The sequence below is a fragment of the Falco punctatus genome, assembly GCF_963210335.1.
Source record: "Falco punctatus genome assembly, chromosome: 2".
In the NCBI taxonomy this organism is placed as follows: domain Eukaryota; kingdom Metazoa; phylum Chordata; class Aves; order Falconiformes; family Falconidae; genus Falco; species Falco punctatus.
Genome location: NC_137581.1, coordinates 4,414,972 through 4,439,690, shown reverse-complemented (window position 1 = coordinate 4,439,690; position 24,719 = coordinate 4,414,972). Strand labels below are relative to the sequence as shown.

Below are 24,719 nucleotides of genomic sequence, written 5' to 3'. Positions count from 1 at the left end.
ACTTTCTAGTTTTCAGGTACATTTTGACCTTTTCCACCATTCTCCTTGGATGAGACACCACCACCACAAGGAACACAGTCTAAACATTATTTGCAGTGTTGAGAAGGAGGAACTCACCGTCCCAGGATGCTGTTGAGGCTAAGGACTTAGGGAGTTTTGGATGGGACCTGAGTTTTCAAATGGCCAACAAAATGCTCAGTGCCTCAGATAAATAACAATTAATCCAGTAGGAATTTTTATCCTTCATGTTTTGGCTTTAAGATAGTCTAGGAGAAGACTTGTTGCTGTGACTGTTACTAGGGACAAGCTGGGCAAAGGATGTTGGTAAATCGGCTTAAGAGTACCCCCTGAGACATCAGATTTAATGTGCATTTTGGTCCAGTGGCAGGGAGCTCCCCATGCTCCTGAGCTGGCAACATCCCAAGAACCTCAGGCTTGCAAGTTGTATGGTGGACCAACATTTAGCAGAGCCATGGGAAGTCCAGAAGAAAAAAAACCAACACATTGGGGGCTCTTCTAAGAGACCACTTTCAGGCCAGAGAATCCCTGAGACACAAGCTGCTGGAAGCATGCAATTTTGCCTGCCAAAGTCAGGATTTGGTCTCACTGTGCCCTGTAATCTTTAACAGTCCTTACCAGGGAGGTCTCACAGAGAAGCTTGCTTCCTCTCACCAGGTTACCAATGGTTATATGGAAGTACGTGTTGCCACTGCTCCAGTTGGAGATCTTGGTGAAGGGGTGAGTGATGAGAATATCCTGGTGAGAAACACAAGACTGACACTTAACATGTGAGAGCCTCAACTTTAACGATGGGCTGTGGGGACCTTTGCTGCAGCCTTTAATAGTAAGACCAGTTGTTCTTGGGGTACCCAGCCCCCTGAGCTGGGAGACAGGGACAGGGACAGAGTGAAGCCCCCGTAATCCATGGAGAAATGGCCAGTGACCTGCTACACCACTGAGACATGCACAAGTCCATGGGGCTGGGTGGGATCCACCCGAGGGCACTGAGGGAGCTGCTGGCAGTGCTCACCGAGCCGCTCTCCATCATTTACCAGCAGTCCTGGAGGACTGGGCAGGTCCCACTTGACGTGACGTCAGCCAGTGTGATGTCCATCTACAGGCAGGGCTGGAAGGAGGGTCCGGGGAGCTACAGGCCTGTCAGCCTGACCTCGGTGCTGGGGAAGGTTATAGAGCAGATCATCCTGAGTGCCATCACAGGGCACATGCAGGACAGCCAGGGGATCAGGCCCAGCCAGCGTGGGGTTATGAAAGGCAGGTCCTGCTTGATGAACCTGATCTGCTTCTAGGACAAGGTGACCCACCTAGTGGATGCAGGAAAGGCTGTGGATGGTGCCTACCTGGACCTTAGCAAAGCCCTTGACACCGTTTCCCAGAGCATCTCCTGGAGGAACTGGTGCCCAGGGCTGGGACGGGTGTGCTCTGCGCTGGGTAACAAGCTGGCTGGGTGGCCGGGCCCAGAGCGTGGTGGGGAATGGAGTTAAATCCAGTTGGCTCTGGCTGAGAGCCCAGATCATGTCCTTGCTCACTTCCCATGAAAGCACAACAAGAATGTCCACTGTGCTAAGACTATACCATGGTCTCATGGAAACAGCAGTGAGATGCAAGGCTCTGGATCCTCCAGTGCTTGTGGAGGACTGCCGTACTAGAATGACCATGTGGTAGGTAGAAGTAACTAGTAGGAGCTCATTTACTCTAGATCCTGCCCTAATGTTTGTAAAAGGATTAAGGAAGGAGTGTGTGTATCCTCCAGTTACAGGACCCTAACAGTTGATGTTCCCAATCCAGCTCCTGTTCAAAAAGGCTGGGCTGGCTCTGTGCAACAGTAAATTTCTGCCTCCAGAAACTTTTCTGGCTATCCAGCCTTTCTAAGTGGGCTTATTGAGAACTCCTGAAGTTCTGAACAACACGCTTATTGGGATGAGCTTTGTGAGGTGTTGCAGAGTGGGCTCAGGAGCATCTGGTGAAGACCTGTTTTGCTTACCTTGGTTTTTGGATCAATGAGGCTGACTCCATGTTTGTTGATGGCAATTAGAAGGATTTCTGGATAATTTGGCTCTGTAGTTTGCTGTTGGAAATATGATGAACTAGTTAGGGGATAAGTCATGCAAAATCAGACCCCTTCCTATTTCCTCTCTCACTGCCTTCTCCTGCCAGCATTTAGTGGCCCACTAACTGCTATCCAGTTTATCCTTTAAGGATAAACGTAGAGCTCATTAAGATATCAGCAACAGTCAGGGCTGTCTAGTTAAGTATAGATCTTCTAAATGCACGATAACCAGTGGGTGAGTTGCTCACAGCGTTAAGTCCCTTGCTCCCTTTGGTGGCCTCCCAAAAGTGAAACTATCTTGCCACTGGCAAGGAAAAGCTGGGACAGGCTGGCAAACCCCAGATGTCTTCTCTCCCCTTCCAGTATGTTTGGTGTTCTGCTTATCCTCGTGCCTGCCACTGTGGACTTCCAGGCCAAGACTACACTGCTCTGTCTCCTGATCTTTGCATTCAGTTTTCTTCCTGCTGGTAAACCCTTCTCCCAGCCCTGTTCCATGAGGACTTCTAGTTTGTTCAGCTGAAGAGATAGAGCACAGTGGATAAGGGCTCAGCGCTTGGCCCTGCCACAGGGGTTTTTTTTTGCTACCAAGTCACTTTTGATGGATAAATCACAGGATATATTCATATCCCTCATGTCATCTAAGATGGACATAACTGAAAATGGGGTGCCCAAGTTCAAGGAACTGATGAGTAATTTCAGCAACTTGTTTCCAGCCCAGGCTCACTATGCGGTCATTGAGAAAAGAGTTGCAATAAGGTGTCCTGAGTACTTGGACAGATTTTGTGACTCCTAGCCTCTACTGTCTTTGATGGGAGTCTGGTGCCATGGTGAGTGGTCTGGATTTGGTTCGTGGTGGGTGCAGACATGTCACTTGGAAACCCACATTCTTCCTTGTCTTGAAAAAACTGGCTCTTAGCTCTTCAGCAGCACAGCTGTGAGTATAGACCCAATGACAGATGTGCTGAAGCTCTACAACGCCTCTGTAATGAGTGTATAGGCCCTTCACTGATGGGGACTCTCACGTTCTTCATCAAGGTTGTTCCAGTCTGGTCCGGACACTGGGACAACCCTGCATACCTGTAACCCCTCTGTGATACGGGGCTTCTGACCCTAACTAAAAGCTGCCAGAGACCCCCAAGCAGGGCAGGTACCTTCACTTCAAAGAATGCTGATCCAAATGTAGGCCACTTGAAGATAATCTTTAGGAAGGCAAGCTTGGCTTCTTCTCTTGTTTTGCCTGCATGCTTGTTGTAGTATGCCACGATGGACTGCAACAGAGAACACAACACAGCTGGAGGGTTTGCACTGCCTAGCACCACAGATGTTTGCAGGGAAGGAGCATCAGTCCCACAAAGATGGTTGGTTCTAGTCTCTACTCCAATGAACACTTCACAAAAGTGCTGGCCGGTCACTGGAGCAGGGCCTGGAACCAAAGCAGGTCCTTCCTTTTTAGATGAACTGTTCTGGTGGCTATATTAAAGGGATTATAAATTATGAACCTCCAAATTAGGCAGCAGAGGAGACTGGGAGACTTACAACCCAGAGAAGCTGATAGCTCGCTGGTTAGGCACGTGGCTGAGTTCAAGTCCCAGGAAACAGAAAGGACTTAAAAGACTGTTTCTTGGCAGCGAGACATTTCTTGGCATATTATTTTAAGGCTCTAGACCTGTCTGTACCTGTGCCACTGCTCTCCCTGTGTAAAGCAGGGAGAATTGCTCCTCTGCTCAGTAGTTTGCTTTAAACAAAAGACCTTTACATGAGGCCATCTCCCAGCACGTGTCCCTGTGGCATTGCATCCACAGCTACAGCCACAGCCACATGCAGCACAAAGAAAACCCACTGCAAGGCATGCATGTATGAATGTGCATGTACAATTCCTCCTCTTGATGTTGGGGAGGCTGTAGCTCTTCTAAGGCTCAAGAGGGACCGTGGGTCACATTCTGGCAGTCCCACTTGAATGTTGAACGTCAGACAAGTCACCCGAGAGACTAGGCTTCCCCCAGCCAGGCCTGGCATATGAGTCAAGCTGCTGTTTTACCCTTTTCCAGTCATCTGGAGAGATCTGACGGATGAGGTCCTGAGGCACAAGCTCCTTCAGGAGCTTGGGTATGCTGGGGAAGTAGGACTTGTCATCCTCAAACTTCACCCGGTAGATGAGAGCTGCCAGCTGCAGGACCTCTTCCCGTGTGCACTTGTGGTAGCCGCGCAGGTACTTTGGTAACTCCTGCATGGAGGAAAGAACAATTCAGAGGTAGAGGGGATGACCACAGACCTTCACTCTCAGATGTTAAACGGAGTTTGTGGAGGTATCCAGCCCCTGGTGAAGAGGCTGTGCCCTGGGAACACCCATAGCAATTGTGTTGAGTGTGGTGCAGCGGCAGATGCTCAGCTGAGACCACACTAGATGTTTAAAGATCCTCTCTGATCTAAAACAGTCTCCTGTTATGTGGAACAGGGAGGTCCCTATGTCAGGTGTGTGAACCTACAGTCTTGTTCACCCTCTGTCATCACAGGAAATCCACTCCTAGTAATGGCCACTTGGAACTGAATGGGTATTCTGCTTGTTTTGCAGCTTTAAAAATCTATTCCCTCATTACCAAAAGTGTCTGATTACCAAAATGTGCCAAGTGACTAACTCAAGCATTAAGGGATACAGTCATATTGGGATAACCCCTTTACCCAGGCAAGAATACAGGGAGTGTATCAGTGTGTGTGAGAGAGCTTTGAGATATGAAGGTGTCTCTTCCATACCAGAAGAAACAAGAACAGAAGTGTAACTTCTTATCTGCCTACTGGGACCATCGCAGCTCATCTCCGTGAATGGAGGTGGCTAAACACCCTCAGGATGCTTCTGAATTCAGTCTCCATGCTGAGGCTGCCAGCAGGACATACTCTGACCCATTTCCTGCTGCCCACCCAAGAGCAGTTGGCCCAAATCCCAGCTGATCTGGCTACCCTAAAGTGCGTGAAGGCTGCTCCTTGCCATGCAACTCAACAGCACTCTTTGTAGTGCTCTATTTAAGGCAAGAGTTCTTCCTACTTAATGCAAGACTTCACGCTTCTGCAGATAGTCAAAGTCTTGGTAACCCATTCCTAACTCCTCCCAAGTCTCCGCTGCTATTGCAGGCTCTTGGAGTACCTGGTAATAGTGGAAGATTGAGTCTGCCATCGAGTCCTTTCCAGGCATTGTGTTGGTCCACAGCTTTTTCATGAAGAACACTTGGTAGGTGAGGGAAGGCACTATACCTGTGCAAGGGAAGCAGGGAGCAGGCATGTAAGAGCAATGCTGTGGGTACCAGCTGGCAATCAGTGTCCCTGCAAGCCAGCAGTGCCCGTGTGCCATCACAGTCTGCTGGGACAGGGGTGTTCATGAGGCCAAATGGGCTCTGACCTTGCAGAGAAAACCACATCTTTCCCTTGCAAAGCTGGAATAAAATGGAAAGAGTGTTTGGATCCCTTTGCGTGACGGTACTTCAGTGGTAGTGCTCATGCCTAGTGCAGGACAGAGGAACCGCACCCTGCAGGCACCTGTGCCTTGCAGCCACTGACACATTCAGCAGAGCTGCAGCCAGCTCCACTGCGGATGTGGCGGCAAGGTGAGATGAATCCCACCACCAAAACCTTCCCGCAGGCAAGCCTTGCAGAGCTGCCCATCAGCAGGTGCTCCTTGTAGGGGCCAGGTCTAGGACTGGAGCAAAAGTCTTGCTGCTCCTGGACAGATCATGTCCTGGGTGATGTCCCCAGGGCTGGTGCAGACAGCACACCCACAATAGTGCGGCCCAACAGCCTTGGCAGACTATGTGGTCAATCTTGTTTGAAAGGCCTGGAGGGCTCTAGGAGGGCTCTGCGACCCACAATGGAAAAAAGTCACTGTTACCATCTTTTGCTGGTCTTGCTTTCTTTATCCAGTCTGTCAGGTGTCTCACAAAGTCAAAGAAGAAATCTCCCTCAGGCACGCTGATGACCTGGGGGACACAGCACATGGTTACAAAGGCTGAGCAAGTGGCAAGAGGCTGGCCTGTGCCACAACTCCTGTAGTTGTTCCTCACTGCTTTGCCCCAGTTACACTGATGTGTAAGAAACTGCTGATGTGAGAAAGCCACTGCCAGCACCTTGCTGCAGGCTCTGCCTCCAGTTTCACCCATTACTCCTTACTGCAGCTTCCTGCTCCACCGGAGCAATTAATTTCCCTTCATGATGACTATCTTCATAGGTTTCTTCCAGTTGCCTGAGGCAGCTCTAAGCTGCACGTTTTTCTTACTTAGTCCTTTCTTGTAAACCCGACTCGGCAACAGGGTAGGACAGCCTTGCCTGTCTGTGTTTTAAGCACCCTTTGAGGGTACAGATAGCTCTGACTCCACCAATGTGTATCCACCAGCAGGTGGGTCACCCCGAGTGCCTGAGGGCTACCCCAGTCTTTGGGTGGGTCACTTACCTTGTCGGAGATTTTGACAAAGAGGCTGAAGCCTTCAGAGCACTTTAGGAGGAGTCTGTTGGAGATGTTCTGGCAGAAGTCCTTGGCTTTCGTGCTGGACTCCACCTCAAACGCCTGCAAAGAAAGGAAGATCCTCACCACTGCTACCTCGAGGTGAATTTCCACTTTATGCTGTCTTTGAGGAACTGAAGGCTCAGAAGCACAAAGGAATTTAGGTGCCCACCACCAGTGAAATCAGTGACATTGTGGATTATGGCTCTAGGCATGGGAAGGGACGTTTGTGGAAGCTCAGCCATGCTACTGCTGTATCACTGTGTTTCGTGATGCCCTACCTACATCCTGCACTGGTTTATCCAGGGCTCCTCAGGCAACTCAAGAAATTTTTCTGATCTAACAGTCAGATCTCAGAGCTGTTAGTTAGGGAGGTAGAGAAAGAGCGTGAGATACCTCCAGGTTGATTTGTCCCAATTGTCTCTTCACTGATGATGATGATGATGAGGCCAGATGCCTGGCTTAGACCAAATGCTTGACGTACATCACCTTGGTTTTGCTCTGCCTACTTACAGAGATCCAGTTCGTAGCAGTTTAAGGAATTAAGCTTCTGACCACCATATGCAGGACTATGTTAGCCTGAACCACCAAACCACCAGGACCCATGTTCCTCAACCCATGAGAAACTAGCCTGGTGCTCAGTGCTGCTGGTGTTCAGCAGCTCTTCAGTGCAGATGCATGCTGTACTGGAATGATGCTACTCTGCCAGTCTGCATGGGTGACTGCCATGGCCAAAAAGATCACAGCAAACCCATCCAAGTGCAGCAGTACCCACTGCCTCCTTCTCCTACCTCTCATGCATATGCATGTGTGTAAAGCAGTATCATGCTTATTGCTGGTCAGATAGAAAAAAATACTCAAAGCGATGAGAAATCCCAGCAGTTTTCTCAACTCTCTATTACAACTCTCCATTACAGAGAAGAAGGGCATGCACAGCTGCTGGAGAGGAGTCATCCTTTTGCTTCCACGGTCGTGCACTGCTTTACATATAAACCCACTTGGAAATACAGGCATTTAGTTGTGCCCAAGGGCATGAGGTGAGAGAGAGATGTGAGCCTCACAGGAAGACTAATCAGTAGCATGAGACAGCAGTATCTGCAACGACATGCACGTCCGCTCTGGCATCAATATAACTAGCTGCCTTATTAGCGTGTAAGATGCTTAATGAGCGGTTCCTGAGTGCAGGTATGATTTCTGTGTCATCTCAGGTCAGAAGATATAATTTCAGCTACCTGCTTGCCAGTGCTGCCATAGTCTGCCCTGTCCCCAGGGAGCCCCATCATGGTACCCTGCTGGGTATGGCTGGGTGGGCAATATCAGATGTTTAGGCTCCACATAACTGATGTCCACGGCTTGTGAACTACTGTGAGCAAATGGAGATAACACGACTTGGTTTCCTTCTTTCTGCAGTTTTACTATAAAGCCTCCAGTGAATACTAGCACAGCACCCATGTCCTGAAAACTGTGAATTGTGGTAAATCAACCTCCTGAGCTTGAGCTGGCCAGGGTAGATAAGGATAAGTTTTCCTTACACTGCTCTGATCCAGAGTCTTCTGGAAAGGCTGAATTTTTCCAAATCAGAACCAGTATTAGCCTCTTCTGAGATTTTAATAAGAAAACTGACAGCCATCCTAACAGAAAAGAAGAATTTCCTTCTCCCTATTTACCTCATCGGTGTCATCAGGGAAGTAAACCTTGTGGAAAATTTGGGTGGTTTTGTGTTGAATGGCTTCCACTTCTACCAGATGGGGTGGGTACTTCCTAGATCCATTCCTGCAAAACAGGAGGTGGCAAGTGCCACAGCATCAAAGCAAGAATAATTTGTTTAAATCTTCCATTTTAATACAAGCCCTTTTTTGAGTAACTTCAGCTAATAGGTATAATATATAATATTTGTTTCCCCTCCTAAAAAGAAGGAAGAAAAATTGTAGTGGGGAATGTGCATTTGCTTAGGTTGAAGGTGACTTAAGTGGTCCTGGACAAAGTCAACTTAATTAATCTCCATTCTCCCTGCCTACCCAGTTTATCAGCAACATCCTCCATCCAATGTCCCTTTCATTCAGCTTGTTCAAACAGAGAGAGAGAGGCTGTGAGCTTCCACTGTCCTCCCAGCCACCAAAATATCTCCCACTCCTATTTTCTCACATGTATTTGGATGCTCTGGCACATTCAGGACTAGGAAGTCTTTTGGTGCTGTACCTCAGGGCTTTCTGGAGTCTCTGGATGCAGTCTGCTGCCAAGGGGTGATGCTTCCGGGACTGCAGGAACCTCTGGACATGGGGCAGGAGTATGTTACTTGGAGGGAAAAGGCCTGTACACAACCACAACAGCTCCCAGCCTTTCTCTTCACTGTATCTACACAAGGAGAGACCCAGGAGGAAAACAATCACTCACAGCACGGACACTTCAGATCTGCTTTGCCTGACACAAGCTAGTGCATTTGGCCCAAGGGGAATGAGCAACTCTTACTTGATGTGGTTGTCCGTGAGCTGCTTGAGAGTCTGGCAGTAGATTTCATCTTTCAGGGGTTCGGCTTTCAAGGCACCTTCAAATATTTGGTCTGTCAGCTCATTAACTGAGCGGGTCCTTTTTGATGGATAGTCACCCATATACTTCAGCACTGGTGGGAGGTAGGAGTTAAGGACTGGCTAATCGGGATGTCTGGGGAAGCCCTTCTGTTGATGATGTGGTTAAAGACATCCTACACATGACTACAGAAGTGGCTGCAATTTGGTGGAGGGGGCAGAGTGTATGGAAAAGGCTTTAAATTTCTTTAGGATATGTCCAGCAAGCTTTCCCCCTTATCGTGCATCATCTCAGGTTGAAAGAATTGGTTTGGGGTCTGGATATGTAGACCTAAGAAAGCCATGCGTGATCATGTATTACCTGACCACTAAGCAGTGTGGGCCAGTGGGACTCAGTCATTTGTTCCCTGGCCCTCATTTATTAAGTAGACAACCCTTCTCAAGGATGCCTGAGTACAGATTCAGGAGGAGACCTATCTCCAAGCCTCTGAGGTGGTCCCAGATCCCTTAAGAGGGACCACAAATCTTTCCTTGGGCTTTGCCTGGGGCCCTAAAGAGCCTTCTCAGCTCTTTGCCTGTCAGACCTGTTGCCCAAGGGCTCCCCCAGGCATTGGAAGGATATCAATGAAGGCCATGCAGGCTTCTTGGGACAGCTCCTCACTGCCCAGGATCTTCTTCAGCAACGGCTGTTTGATGGGTTCACGGGTGTAACACCACAGCTTGTCCTTTCCACGGCTCTTGGTGATCATGACCCGGCTGAGGGTGTGCTTGGGAGGTGGCCTGGTGGCCAAGGCAAAGCAAGAGGTTACAGGGTTAAAAGGGACAGCTTGCAGCCAGTGTTGCACCTGGGAAGGTTGCTTACAGCACTTTGCTAATAAGCTTTTACACCAAATAGGACTTCACAGTTTAGGAAGTATCCAGCACCAGTTCTGCCCAAAGATAACCATTTTTACTTTCCTAGACCTTAGAAAAGTCCCTTAGGGACCCTGCCCAAGTACTGACACCAAAACCACCTTCCCTACCCAAAAAGCTTCTAACCACAAGAGAAAGGATGATGGCAATGGATGGTCAGGGCAGCATCACTGAAGGAATATTGCCTTGCAGAACAAGGCTACCAGGGTGAAGACGTACCAGAGGATCTGGGCTGCCTGTTTGGACCGCCAGCCTATCTGAACAGGGGTGGGAGTTTTGGGATCAGTCTGGTCAGCTGCATTTAGCAGTGGTGCACATTGAAATCTTTGGAGTTGAGATGAAAGTACCTGCACTGAATTCAACTGCTGCCTATACGGTCTGAGGCTGTGCATGGGATCACAGGAAAGGAATATGAGACCACTAAGCACAGCCTCCTACATATACTAAATTTCACACTGTTACACCTGTGCTGAGCCAATCTGAAGAAATCCTTCATAAAATTTTGCCTGTGGAAAACCTGCAGTTCAAATGCCATGACCTAAACTGGAGGCTGCAGCTGTATGAAGACACACAAGGGGATATTCAGAGTCTTTTCCAGTATCCCAAAATTTCCTGATTCCCAAGCTACCTGGAGATGGATTCCTATTCCTGTAATTTTTGAGGATGTTTTAAAAAAAATCACCTAAAATAATCATAGGAAAATTCCTCCAAAGTGTATGGCTTTACTCTCTCTTCACTGTCTGAAATTGCTAGCTGAGAGGTTCTGATAACATCTTGTCGTTGGTCAGGAGTCATCGTGACCAGTGCCTGTGGAATGAAAAGGGCTCTGTTACCCGGTGTATTCATGTATACATCTGACTTATTCAGAGGGAGGAAGCAGATACAAAATGAAAAGAGCAGTGAGTGAAGAAGAACCCATTAATTCCAGTTAATAGTAAGAACTGTGCAACTGTCATTTTTTGTTTCTCTGTGCCATTCTCAGTCACTAGTGCAAGGAATAACAAATGTTTCCATAGTGTGGATCAGTTTCTAATGAAGATAATGTGCTCTGGATCCTACAGCTCTGTACATGAATGTAGTGGTTCCCTCCAACCCCAAATACACTTTCAAGTAATCAGGCCAATTGGAGGGACTTAGCACGATTCGTGGATATTCCAGGTCACAAGCTTGTGGCATTCAAAGTGACAAGAACAGAAGAAAGGCTGAGATCACTTCTGCCTTGGACAAGCTGTCATATCTCTCAGCCACTTTGGTTTCCATCTTATCATCAGGGAGTGTCTGGCCAGACCTAAGTTCTTCAGGAAAGCTTTGACCTCCTTGGGCTCTGTATGAAGTTGCACATTCTGTAAGACAGCTTACCACGATCTCCAGCGGAGGCATGGTGACTGTAGGCAAGACATAGACAGAATCAGTTGGGAAATCTCCTCTCTGCTTGGTCCGTTCATTGAACCCATTAGCCCACCCTGAGTTCATCACATGTTCTCCTGTGTCCTGGTCCAGAACTATGAGGTCTCCTTTGAGGAAACTAAGGAACCCAGATTCTTCTCCTACTGCGAAACAAAAAAAAACATTAATTCAATACTTTTTTTTTTTTTCCAAATCCCTTGGGAGTAGTTAATCTATCTATAAGTTTACCACTGGACTGGGCCATTTACTTACCAGGGTTTGGGTTGTCTTGAAGAGTGACAACATACTTGGATCTTTTCCTTAGTCCTTCAAGGAAGGTCACCACCAGGTCCCGGATATCCTCTGCGTTGTTGGAGGTGAAAGTGTATTCATCACCTTTAATGGTGGCCAAGGTGAAACTCTGCCCTTGAAGCTTTCCCCCCCTAGGATGTATTTTTATAGGAGACATAAACAAGAAACACAATGGCATCAAGAGGCAAAGCCTGGAAAAGACTGGTTCATGGTGAAATTATCAGCAATGTCTGTTCCTCCTTACCTACTGCTTGACACAGCCGTGATCTCTGGGAAAGAGAGCTCTAAGAGAACCTGCTCCTGTTCATCCACAAAGTACACCCCTGTCCAGTTGACAGCTACAATCACATCATTTTTAGGCAGGCTTGGCCCTGGATTGTACACAAGACATGCCATCGGTTTATGAAGGGTCTTAGCATATAAAAAATGTGTGCATTTCAAAGGTGGATGCAATGATCAACAACCTCGGTGTAATTTTTAGGAAGAGAAATGGTGGCAGACTCCTAGCTTGAGCCATCGCTAATCAGGATGCACCAAAAAACAATGCATCCAAAAATCCACCAGCTAGGTGGTCCATTAAGTCTTGTTTATGGAATCCCTGTCTCTCCTTCCTTTTACTTTGGAGCATCCTGTGCTCTGGGGTTGTGCTCTACTGACTCACCTGAGAATTTGAAGGCTTCATAAAAACGAGAAAACAGCAAAGGCCACTTGAAACGTGCAAAATCCACTACCTCTTCCTTGACTTTTTTGGGGTCTGTCCTCTTCTGAGTGTAAATTCCCTAGAGACAAAGCAAACCACAACCAACATGAAGCACAAACCCAGTTATATCCAGGAAAAGAGCAAACAAAACCAATTCTTGTCACCTAAAAATCTTGGAACTAATATTAATTGAGGACTCAGTGTGGTTAAGGGCCAAACAAAATCCTCCAGGAACAAGTGATAGTTTGGAAAAAGTCCTGGTCTTTGGTTCCCACTTCAGGGAATAATTTGACTTTGAGAAGACTGGACAAACATCTAGAGTGAGCAGTCTGGGTGGGATTCATCTCAGCTAACTTTGGGTTTCCCTAAGGTAGGTGTCTACTCTTCGGCTTGACTGTCCTTTAGCTGGAAAAGGACACTCAACAGCCCTCAAGCACAATCATCTAGCTTTATTTAGGACATCCTCAGATACCTGACACTTCTGTATGTAGCTGACAGGCTGATGGATGACCTGCAAGATACAACTGAATTGCATCCCTGGGTCTCCATTGATGGTAATAGGTGGTGAGACTCCTAACACACATGGAGATGCTCAAATTTTAGGGCGTCTTAATCTGAAGCTGGCTCCTACTGTTAAATGAGTGCCAATTTTCATGCCTGGATGACCCACCCTCATGACTGGTCATGGTTATGGATAGTGAATTAAGCAAGGGTGTCATTGTGTAGGGGTGTCACAAATGTTCTAATGGAAGTCAGGGAGGTTTTATACATTGCCTGGCATTGTATACAAGGTTCTGACATTGCCTGGAGACACGAACCACTGCTGTAATACAACCAATAACACTACAATCCTGTGAAAAAGGAACAAGACCCCAGAGATGGCATTTTGCTTCTCACAGTGAATCTCTGCAGGTTGTCTTCTTCTGTCAGATCTTGCCTCAAAACCAGCGGTAAAGCTGTACAGCTAGTACAAAACCTGCCCTTTCTCTTTGATTTAGCTAAGAGCTGAGCTATGATGTCTGACATACGTTGAAAAGGTACACAAAGCTACTGAAGCAAGCCTTGGTCCTTGCCAGGTCATCTATTGCCCCCACCTTTTTATGTGCAGCTATAATGAGCTGAGCCCATTTTTCCACTGTTTTCGAAGCTGTGATCTCTCTGTCCGGGATGTAGGATGGAATCAGATTTAGCAGCCTTTCCAGTACCATCTCTGACCCGTAGTCCACGTAGTACTGCTGAGAAGCCAGTTCTGCCAGATCTTCTTCCTATGGGAGCCAAACAAGCCAAGTTAATGCTGTTACCAGCCCATCACCTCAACCTCTATGCTCCATCACTCAAGGATCTCCGTGGAGACTGGATGTGCTGCTGCTTCAGAATGGTGTGGGGATGCTTGCTTTCAGCAGAACTTCACCAGTGCTTTTTGCACATCTGAAGTTCAGGAGATTGGCCCCTAAAAGCTATGATTAAGCCTTAACATGTTCGGTGACGAGCACCATGCAACTCTTTACTGTGTGTGAACATGTTTGTGCCATCTTTCCTGCATTCAGTCTGGTTCTCATGCCTGCAGTCAGAGTTTATGGTAGACAGAGTTTAATGATTGAAAACTGCATGTAGCCATCATTTCTTGTACTTGAGAAGCCCAGCAACTGAAGTACCCATCCATAAAGCAGAACTGTAAAATGTCCTTCGGTGCAGCTACATTCCAAGTGCTTTGGGGTGAAATAATAGAGCTACTGAGATGGTAATAGCACAAGAAGCCCAGGAGCAAGAGAAGGGGAGGGAGAAAGAGCAGAAATTCTGATAGGATAAAAGAGCTGCAGTTCATGCAATATAGATGGGAAAAGACAATTTAGTTCCCAAGCTGACTGGACTCTGTTGGACAACAGGAGAATGATTAGGTGTTGCGGAAGAGACAGGTCTTCAATTTGTCACCTGGATGATTTTAAACACAAGCAAAAAAGACAGTGTCAGAGATTTTGATGTTTCTTGAGATGCTTGTTTCAATGACACTGGAATAATTCTGTAAGCTCCCAGAGACTCTAGAGGCACAGATTTATGTTGCCAGTGTCCCTTCAGCATATGGCAGCAACACCGCGTTGGTATTGCATGGCAGAGGTCTGGGTATCCTGAAAAGCATCTCTCGCACCTAAGGCTTAGCAGGCTTCACCAAACAGGATCCTGCTGTGTACTCCTGATCTGGTGATCTGGTTACAGGCTATCGGCAGCCCTCCAAACTGAGGCTGATGGTCATTCACACTCCCATCCAAAATTCACCAGGAGGAGTGCCCATGCAGCATATAGGAGCAACTGGTCTGTCTGCAGCCAAGAGGATCTGATTCCTGTAGCTACTGTTTCCCAAGAGAATGCCATAATCCCCAAGATAGCAGGTGTTCAGGGATGAAGATTTCTCATCCCCTTCGGTGAAACCTATTTCACCGCGTCGAGGATACATGCTGGACCAGACCAGTAGCTGCTGAGGTCACATACCTTGTCACACCGGTACTCCCCAAACTTCACCCCTCGCACGATCTGTTGGTAAATGAGATTGGTGGCCACATTGTCCTCATTTGGGTTGTGCCAAGGAGTGAAGATCTCCTTCCTGAAGAAGAGCCGCCATGGCGCATTGCGCTCCTGCGCTCCCTGCTCTTTGGCATACTGCTCGCATTGAGACACAGCATCCATCACATGGTCATTGCCACTCCCCAGAGAGGAGACCTAGGCAGGGTAGAGGGAAATGTGGCGTTCACCCAACTAAACACTGATCTTTCTAGGTAGAGATATATATCTCTGAGTCACTCATTCAGACTTCCTTTATAATCAAAATAAATCAAAGTATCTATCTCTATTAGCCAGCTGAGATTTAACAGGTCTACAGCATAGCTGGGTAAACCATTTTGTTTTGAGCCTCAGTTACCCATCAGGAATGAAAGGAGAGCATCAATGTGAATTAGCAAAGCAAATGGTCCCATTATAAAGTATTAGTTTTTAATACTGTGCTTTGAAACTTCCTGTTTCAAAGTTGCAGACATGAATCCAACCAATCTAAGCATCAGACAAACCCAAAATAAAAAGCCTGTCCTATTACAGAAGATTTGTCACCTCTGTCTTCTCACTGTGGTCTGGTGTGAAGCCCTAAAGCACATCTCCTCAGAGTGAATATCCCTGAATAAATGTCTCCTCAAAAAAAGCCAAGAAGGCTGAGTATAAACCATTTTCTTATCTACCCACAGGCAGAGGCGGTCACATCTGGAGGTGAGAAATACTTCATCCTCTTACATAGCAGCTGTAGGAACCATTCTGTTTCATTGGCTTGCAGCTGTTGTCTCACCTGGTGAAGTTTTACTTCAGGTCTGTTTTCCCTACTCATTTACACTCACCTTCATTTTTATGGAACTTCTGAAAAAGGTATGGTTTTAGGTTAAATAAATAGACATAAATGCCAATGCAGGTATGGCAGTTTGGATTTTAGCTCATTTTGGAAGCTTAATTTCAACCACTAGCTTTCCAATTAAATGCAGATTCTCCCTTGCATAAAAATCCAGGGTGTTTTACTGGAAATTCACCTCAGAGTAGCTCAACTAAGAGTAAGAGCATAGCATCACAGAATAATGTAGGTGGAAAGGCATTTATGGAGGTTTCTGGTCCAGCCCACAGGGCAGAACAGGTCCACCTTTGAGTAGTTTTCTCCATGCCTTCTCCTGTTAAAATCTGAATATCTCCAAGGAATGAGATTTCATAGTGTCTCTACGACCCTGTTCCAGCATTTGACTGCTCTTATTGTGAAAATCAGGCTGGCCCTTGCACTGTAGAGATGTTCCTTCTGCCCTGTGGAAGATATGTGACCCCCCCCCGTTCTTTCATAGAGCTAGTCAGGAACATAAGATATACCTTGTCAAAAAGTGCAATGTAAAGCGAGAAGCCAAATCGGTCCTTCAGGCTGATTTTGTCAGCCAAAGAATTACAGAGCTCTTTAGCGGTTGTTGCAGAGTCAGTCAATAGCGTTTTTGTTGTCCCATCCATAAATGTGACAGGCAGCATGATGGGTTTCTTGGACTTGGTTGCCTAGTGGATTAAAATCAAACTTTATAAAGGCATGTGTATTTCAGTCCCATCAAGACTATTTACCTACGTACTCTTCCACCCAACTGTGGTAACTGTTTTCTAAATCCCGATCCCACTGGCTTTCTGCTTTTCAATACCACCATTGCATACTTCTCAACAGGGTAACGTGCTGTCAGCCACTGGAAGCGCTTGGAAGTCCCAGATTTTTTATTTAATACATTCAGTCATCAAAGCGCCTAATCGAGTAAATACAAGCATACCTGGGAATGCTCCTGGCATTGGAGCACAGCTGTCTATGCTAGTAGAGCAGCACAGAAAATGAGTAATTACTGCACAAACTGTGCCAGTTCCAGCTGTGGCTATCCCTGAACAAGTCCCAGGGACCATTCTCAGCAGGCAGTTTGCCTGCAGTCACCTGCACCTGGAAGAGTTTCCTAGCATACAGGGGGCTTGCCCTGTGCCAGCTGGTCTCGGTGCCCAAGAGCACTCCAGAGCACATACAATTTACAAGTATTGATGTAGCCAAAGAGATTGATCTTCAGAATACTCTGGAGCAAATCCAGGATGCACAGGGAATGTGGTATCTCAGAAATACCTGAAAATTCTTGAAAGAAATGGGCTTTTTATCGCTCGTTGCTATCCTGCCAGAGAGATGTAGCTGCTGTGATCGTGAAGAGCATAAACCCTGAGCCCCAGCTACCTGAGGAGTGGATTCAGGGGCTCGTACCTGCAGCTCCAGCCAGCTGGGTGGCTGTGTCCTTGTCCCATTGACAAACGTCCGCCTCAGCCTCTCTTCACAGTAGGGAGCATAACCGGGGGGGCCTCCATTGATAAAGTTCCTTAAATACTGTTGGCAGCAGGGAAGACATTGGTTAGACCATCAGCTCCAGAAGGCCAAACATTTGCAAAGGTTAAAAGCAACATTTTTATTGAAGAAAAGCCCTCTGGGACCAACAGCAGTGATACTGCCAAGGATCAGGATGTTCCTACATCACATTGCTGGAAGCTGAGAGAGAATAGGACAGTCTGCACCCTTGCCTTGTTCTTATACATTGCACTTCTGGCGTCGGTGGAGACAAGATGCCAGCCTTGACAGACCTTTGATCAAAGCCAGTGAGGCAGCTTTTCTGTTCCTGCTATTGCTGCCAGTGATTTCTATCTCTGTATTTCAAAGATGTATTATAAAATGTTATTGAGCTGGCTAAAAACATGGGGGTGAATGAAAAAAAGACGTGTAAGTAATGATCCATGGCAATTGTAAGGAAGTGTCACTCAGAACGCTGAGATGCCAGTAAAAAAGATCTTTCACAATTACATTAAACAGATGTTTCTTTAGTCAGATTTAAAATTGCATTTTAGAAGACCCTAAATCAGAATTCAAAGTGCTTCACCATATGTTAAATGTGCAACCACATTACTGTAGAGAAAATGAAATCCAGTGACTTCCACAATATCAAAGATAATAAACTTAAAAATAGTACATAAATATCTTGGCCAAAAAGGTAGCTAAGACTAATAGTTATGTAAAACTTATTTTTTTTGAAAAAAATAAAGATAGAGAGTTCTCTGAATGATACTACATAGCTGTTCCTTCAGTAACACAGACTGCTCTATAACACTGTCAGCCCATAAATAAAATGGGTAGAGAGAAAGATATCTCTGTCAATCATAACTTGCAGAGATACTCTGAAGTAAGTAGGTAATACAGCCAAGTTATATGGATGGGAGCTGTTGCAAATGATTGCAAGCAGCTGATGCTGTGTAGAAGTGCAGTTTTAATTTTGCTGTTAATAACAAACCATGTAATTATATATTTTTTGTATTTCCCCTTCCTTGTGGTTGAACCTTTCCATGGAAGTCCGTTATTAACTGAAAGAAAGGTACAAAGAACTAATGTGTCTTGACCCATGCTTAGCATATGATGCAATAAAGGTGTCTAATGTGATTCAAAGCATGACTTTCATATCTGGGAGCAGGAAAACATATCAAAGACTGCCTCATTTTCAGCTAAATCCTTCTCAAAATGTTCAGTTCTAACTGACACTTTAAATCATCAGGTCATAGAATCGCAGAATGGTTTGGGTTGGAAGGGCCTTTCAAGACCATCTAGTTCCAGACCCCCTGCCAGGGGCAGGGCCCCCGCCCCCCAGCCCAGGCTGCTCCCAGCCCCGTCCAGCCTGGCCTTGAGCCCTGCCAGGGATGGGGCACCCACAGCTGCTCTGGGCAGCCTGGGCCAGCGCCTCGCCGCCCTCACGGGGAAGGGTTTCTTCCTCACGTCCAACCTAAATCTTCCCTCTCTCATCTTAAAGGTGTTCCCCCTTGTGCTATCACTACCAGCCCTTGTAAAAAGCCCCTCCCCAGCTTCCTTGTTGGCCCCTTTAGGTACTGGAAGGCTGCTATATGGTCTCCCCGGAGTCTTCTCTTCTCCAGGCTGAACAAACCCAACTCTCTCACCCTGTCTCCATAGGAAAGCTGCTCTAGCCCCTCTGATCATCACCATGGCTCTTCTCTGGACCTGCTGCAACAGGTCCATGTCCTTCTTAAGTTGGGGACCCCAGAGCTGGACACAGCACTGCAGGTGGGGTCTCATCAGAGCGGAGCAGAGGGGCAGAAACCCCTCCCTCGGCCTGCTGGCCACGCTGCTTTTGATGCAGCCCAGGACATGGATGGCTTTCTGGGCTGCAAGCACGTGTTCCTGAGTCATGCTGAGCTTCTTGTTAACCAGCACTCTCAAAGCATTCTCCTTAGGGCTGCTCTCAATCCATTCTCCACTCAGCCTGTGTTTGTGCTTGGGATTGCTCCGACCCATGTACAGGACCCTGCACCTGGCCTCGTTGAACTCAATGAGGTTTGCATGGGCCCACCTCTCCAGCCTGTCAAGGTCCCCCTGGATGGCATCCCATCTCTCTAGCCTGCAGACCCCACCGCACAGCTTGGGGTCATCAGCAAACTTGCTGAGTGTGCATCCATGCCACTGACAAAGATGTTGAACATATGCCGACCCCTGAAGAATGCCACTCATCACTGGTCTCCACCTGGACATTGAGTCTTACTCTTGTAAGTTTGTGGAAAAACTTCCAGGCACAACAGTCTCATGAAAGTCCTCATTTCCCGCCCCGCCCCCACCCCCACCCCCCACCCCCCCCCGCCCCCAATATTGCCGTTATTAAGGGTAGAGTCTAGAGGTTTCAGGAGAAAAGTAACCAGAAGTCTGATGCGACACTCACTGCATGGAAGAGAACAGGAAAGTAATACTAAGAGATATTTACCCTTACATACTCCTTTCTTTCTGTTAAAATGGTGGATAATTACTGCTAAATGAGAAGTTAGGGCATCAGTTGAAAAAGATGTGAGGTTAACAAAATATTATCTAGCTAACTGGCTGATGGCCAATGCATGGCTATCATACATTCAATGGTAGCTATTGCATGGTTAAAGCAGTAGTTAGTGAAATACTAAATCAGATTGTGGATGGCTCATGCAAACATGGTACTAACAGATTAAAAGTCTGAGAATAAGGTCTGGCACTGACATGGAGTTTGTCTCCCAGCCAAGAACAGACTGGACTAGGTGGTATCAGTTAATGTAGCTTCAAAACAGAAGAGTTCACTGATTTTCAACAAATATTCCTCTGCTTTTCACAAAACAAAAAATGAGTCTGGATGGGAACATATGTGGCTTGGGGGTGTTTCATCAGGAGAATGCTTTATCTTAAAATACAACATTTAAGCTGGAAGGTGTCAGTGATGTCCCCATGGGTAACTACAGTGGCTTCAGAGGAGCTCCAAGACATTGCCCAGGTCACTGCCTGCATGTTTTTTGTAAGACTGCGGCCTTGATAGGTAACCACAGTGTGGGCTGCTGCAAGTGTTGTTTGCACTGATACTTGAGAAGCTTCAGTCACCACAGGCTGCCTATCATCTCCAATAGCTCAAGGTGCAGAAGGGTGATGAATAAGGGCAGTATTAGTACAAACCCTCTCCAGAGCTGTTGGGAATATTGCCACATATTTCAGCATTGACCATAACTTTGGGCAGAGGTACATGTGAAACACTGGCACAGGTTGCCCAGAGAGGCGGTAGATGCCCCATCCCTGGAAACATTCAAGGTCAGGCTGGATGGGGCTCTGAGCAACCTTATCTAGTTGAAGATGTCCCTGCCTGTGGCAGGGGAGTTGGACTAGATGACCTATAAAGGGCCGTTCCAACCCAAACCATTCTTTGATTCTACAGTTCTATGATTGCCTGAGTCTCCAGAGCTACCCATAAATTATTGCTGAGAAGTGCTTCACTCACCTAAAATAATCTTCCGCTATTAAAGATTTAAACCTACACAATCTCCTGTGGCATACTTTCTCAGATCTCATTTCCAGACATAATTTAATTTTCTGCCACTTTGCCAGTGATTTATCTGCTTAATTAGATTTCATATTGTCAAGGTCTGGCAATGAAGGAGGGATTTCTATTCTTGGCTTCAGGACTGAGGAGTACCTGATCTGATATCTATGGAAATTAATGGAACATCTTTATCTCCAGCAGGCTTTGGAGCAGGTCCAGCCTCCAACATTCAAAGATCTGAGAGGGACAAAGGAGGTCTTTTTTCACGGCAAAGCAAAGACACAGTGCTGAGCCCTTTGCCCTGAGCTCGCTAAAGTCTTAGGCATGGGATTAACATAAGCAGTGTAGTGGGTGTAAGTAAAAACTTGAGGTGTGTAACTCATTTGGAAGGCAGACTGTTCAAACCTAGGCAACAAAACAAAACCCAGAAAAAAAAAAAAGAAAAACCTTAAAACCAACCTGATTTAGCATCTCCTACTGACTTCAGTCCTGCTGACCCACAGTACTTCTGAAGCCATACTACATGTCATCTCTTATGTGGCTGTTTAGAGCTGGATGTTTTCAGTATGACACACAGTGGGGCTAGTTTTAGCATGCAGAGAGCAACTATGCAAACATACTTCCAGGTAAATTAAACCTTTCCCTTTCTATGTGCATTTTTTTATATTAAGTTATATTTATAATTAGCTGTGTAGTACTATTCCTTGCCAATTTTGTTAGAGTACATGCCTGAGGTCATACTGCCAGTCAGTAGATGCTTGAATGAACTTTAGCATGCAAAAAATAGGGGAGAAATGTGGGCTATTCAGGGTGTACAAATTCCACTTGCAGCCCCCCACAATCAACCTTCCTGCCAGAAGTCACTTAATCACACATCTGCAGTGCAGGAGGCATCATCTGAGCTGGTTGTCTACATTCCCTCTAAAGTCACAGAAAAGAACGAGTCACTTCTCAGGAGTGACTCATCAGATCCGCTTTAGACTTTGAACCTGGGATCATGCACACTTTCCTTAGGAACTGTCATTTTCATTCCTGGCGAAGATATAGACCAGAAAATCCTCTACTGTGAAACCCGACAGAAAAGCTGGTCCAATGGATGGAAAAGAAAATACATTGGCCGATAATTCATGAGACAAATATCACCTACAACTTACCTTCACAAACTTCTCAGAAGGAGCAAAACATCCCACACAGAGGGACATCAGGATCCAACCCCTGGCGTGGCTGCTTTTGGATGGGTTCTGGGTCAGTTGCTTGCAGATTTGACAATAGATTTCGTCCCTGCAATAGGAATGAAGAAAGCATTAAGAGTTAATGAGGTGATGGTTTTCCACAGGAACAGAAAGAGACAGACCCTGTCTGCCCGTGATTGATAGCTAAAATTTCATTTTAGCATTGCAAGGATAATAAATAAACTGCCCTGATGATGGTCACCCTGATTGTTGCAGTGTCTATAAAATGCCACCCACCACCAGTCCTGCAATGTCCACCGAGCATTCCCTGTGCGGCAGCTGAGATTCCCCACAGCTAACTGGCACTGCTTGGAGAGAGTGAAATAAAAGGGAGTCTCAGGGTTCAAGGAAGCTCAGTGTCACTGGATGAAGGAGTCTACTCTGCCTTCTTACAAAGATTTCCCAGTAATGCCAGAAGAGCCTCCTAAACTACTGTGATAAGAAGGCCATCAGCTGGGAATCTTCATTCGCTGGCTGTCCCTCTTGAGACACCTGAATTTGCTTTGTGGAAGTGTTGGGAACTATCACCTCCAGTGGAGGTCAAGGTTTGCCCAGCTCTTATCCAAACAGGCATGTACATTGTCAGGTATCTCAATTTAGAATGTAATGTCCATGTTTGATATTTAACCTTTAAGCTTAAGTTCTTTAAGCTTTAACTTTTAACCTTAGTTCTCCACATGCAAAAGAAGGGATAACAGTACTTCCTCGCCTACATGGGAGGCAACAAAAATGTTAGCCAACCTGTTACGCTGACAAACACCATGGGAAAGCCCATGGGACACTACCAGGTCTGCCTTCAGAGAAGATTTTGTGCTTAAAAGTAACACTAAGAGTTTCATGCTGAACTGGGAGGATAAAATGAAAATGAGAGAAGCTGGTTATCAGATGAGGATGCTCGCCGTGTTCTGGGACTACACAGGTAAGTGTGAGTGAAAAGTGTGAGACTACATAAAAAAGGACACATTGTATACGTTATGACACACACACACACAAATAAGATAAACCAAAGATGTTCCAGTAGCCTTAATTTGGCACTTTCCAATTTTTGAATGTTTAATTTAGCAATTGAAATGATTTTGAGTTTTTTATTAGTGTACCATTAAAAGCAATCACACAAACAAAAGAGACCTAATGGTTAAATGGGAAAAAAAAGGGTAGTGAACAAGAATGAGTATTAAAAAACACCCAGTCCAGTAGCTGCTATCACTTTCAGAAGCATTTGATTCCTTCTGTGTGGTCTTTCCACCCAGCCTGATACAGATCATGAACAAGATCCAGCCCAGCCCGTATTATACAACACAACCAGAAAAATGATAGAAGAACTTCTTGAAGCCACACAGAGTAGCAAAATCATTTGAATAGCTCAAGAAAAGCTCAAGGAAGAAGGAATGAAAAGAATGGCATGTTCATGCCTTTGTCTTGATTTCTAACCTTAAGGCTGGCCTGAGGATGCCATTACCAATAATGAAATGGAGCTTCTCCAGGTTGGAGGTGGGTCGGTCTTCGAGCATGCTATTTCCCTGCAGCGTAGACTCACCATCGTGAAGTCTTTTTGTCACCTGCCAACCAGACATATTGCTCCCTTTCAGTACAGCCAGTTACTATGCACCCCCCCCCCCCCCCCCATCCCAAACGTGTGGTGCTCCCCCAGAAGGACTCCTCCACCAGCCAGGAGGGGTCTTAGAAGTTCTTCAGTCTAGTACTTGAACAGCAACGGGAGGGTTTGACTTTGTTGGCTTTAATCACATATGGATGAAGCTGAAAATGGTCCTGTCTAGTCACACTCCCACCTGCTTGGTCCTTGCCCAGGGTTTCTACAATGGCAGCCTTGCATCCCAGCTCTGAGGTGGTCCAGCAGCTGGGAGAGGGCCACCAAGGATCTTTGGAATAACCCCAGCTTATTGACAAGGAGAACTTGTCCCTTTAACTCAGTAATATTACAAAAATCATTAAAATACTGACAGAATGAACCCACTCCCCATGCTAATGAGGCAGCTGAAAGCACATAAGCATGGTGCTGTTTGTGGAAACAGGGATGGCGTTCGGGCACCTACCAGCTCTCTGCCTCAGCTAGTCAACCCAGTCTCCATGTGGAGACACTGGAGAAAGATGGGCATTTCTAGAGCGTGTTCAGAGCCACCATAGGGTAAGCTGGGTTGGGTCCTATTTCTTCCCACTGACCCTAAAGGGAAGGAGGGTGACTCTGTCAGAGAGCAATCTTCATGCTCTCAAGCAGCTATAGCCAGGCAAGATGGTGCCTACTCTGGAAGCAGACATGGCAGTGTGTAAAAGAAGACTACTGAATGCATGTCTTTGCATTGCTTTCATCCTCCCCACCCAAGATATTTATTACTCCTCACTCTTTTGAGATGGGATTTTTGAAAGGTCTCAGCTTGGGCTAACTGCTCCTGGGGGAGTTTTACCCCTGGCACTGGAGAGGAGCAGAGGGTGGATGGGTGAGCACATTTGGAGACCCCACCTCTGCTACCTATGCCACGGTGGAGGGAAGGAAGCTAAAAGCAGGGATAACATTCAGACCATTACAAAGTGGTGAGAGGTATCGGCAGCTGGATGGAGGGCTGTGAAAGAGGGGAGGGAAGGTGCTGGATGGATGGAGAACAGGAGCTGAGGGGAGGCCGGCGCGAGGTGCAGAATGACTCAAGGAGACACGGGAAGCCAACCTTTCCCCTTAAACACTC

The 24,719-nt window shown here is 46.5% G+C and overlaps 1 protein-coding gene across 6 annotated transcripts in view; it reads right to left on the bottom strand.

The window, feature by feature from the left end:
• Window positions 1-24,719, bottom strand: part of MYO7A (myosin VIIA) — a 114,436-nt gene that overhangs the window by 4,307 nt on the left and 85,410 nt on the right. For all 6 annotated transcript variants that reach the window (XM_080374780.1, XM_080374779.1, XM_080374775.1 and 3 more), the window contains 22 exons: window positions 23,452-23,579; window positions 21,943-22,069; window positions 17,179-17,298; window positions 16,278-16,451; window positions 14,877-15,104; window positions 13,484-13,654; window positions 12,351-12,468; window positions 11,934-12,060; window positions 11,651-11,820; window positions 11,351-11,541; window positions 10,674-10,798; window positions 9,702-9,859; window positions 9,024-9,177; window positions 8,754-8,909; window positions 8,222-8,327; window positions 6,504-6,617; window positions 5,946-6,033; window positions 5,208-5,314; window positions 4,107-4,292; window positions 3,220-3,336; window positions 2,003-2,086; window positions 637-756 (listed from right to left, as the gene is read on the bottom strand). In XM_080374780.1, the coding sequence (XP_080230906.1) occupies window positions 637-756; window positions 2,003-2,086; window positions 3,220-3,336; window positions 4,107-4,292; window positions 5,208-5,314; window positions 5,946-6,033; window positions 6,504-6,617; window positions 8,222-8,327; window positions 8,754-8,909; window positions 9,024-9,177; window positions 9,702-9,859; window positions 10,674-10,798; window positions 11,351-11,541; window positions 11,651-11,820; window positions 11,934-12,060; window positions 12,351-12,468; window positions 13,484-13,654; window positions 14,877-15,104; window positions 16,278-16,451; window positions 17,179-17,298; window positions 21,943-22,069; window positions 23,452-23,579 (3,069 nt within the window). The remainder of the gene's footprint in view (window positions 1-636; window positions 757-2,002; window positions 2,087-3,219; window positions 3,337-4,106; window positions 4,293-5,207; window positions 5,315-5,945; window positions 6,034-6,503; window positions 6,618-8,221; window positions 8,328-8,753; window positions 8,910-9,023; window positions 9,178-9,701; window positions 9,860-10,673; window positions 10,799-11,350; window positions 11,542-11,650; window positions 11,821-11,933; window positions 12,061-12,350; window positions 12,469-13,483; window positions 13,655-14,876; window positions 15,105-16,277; window positions 16,452-17,178; window positions 17,299-21,942; window positions 22,070-23,451; window positions 23,580-24,719) is intronic.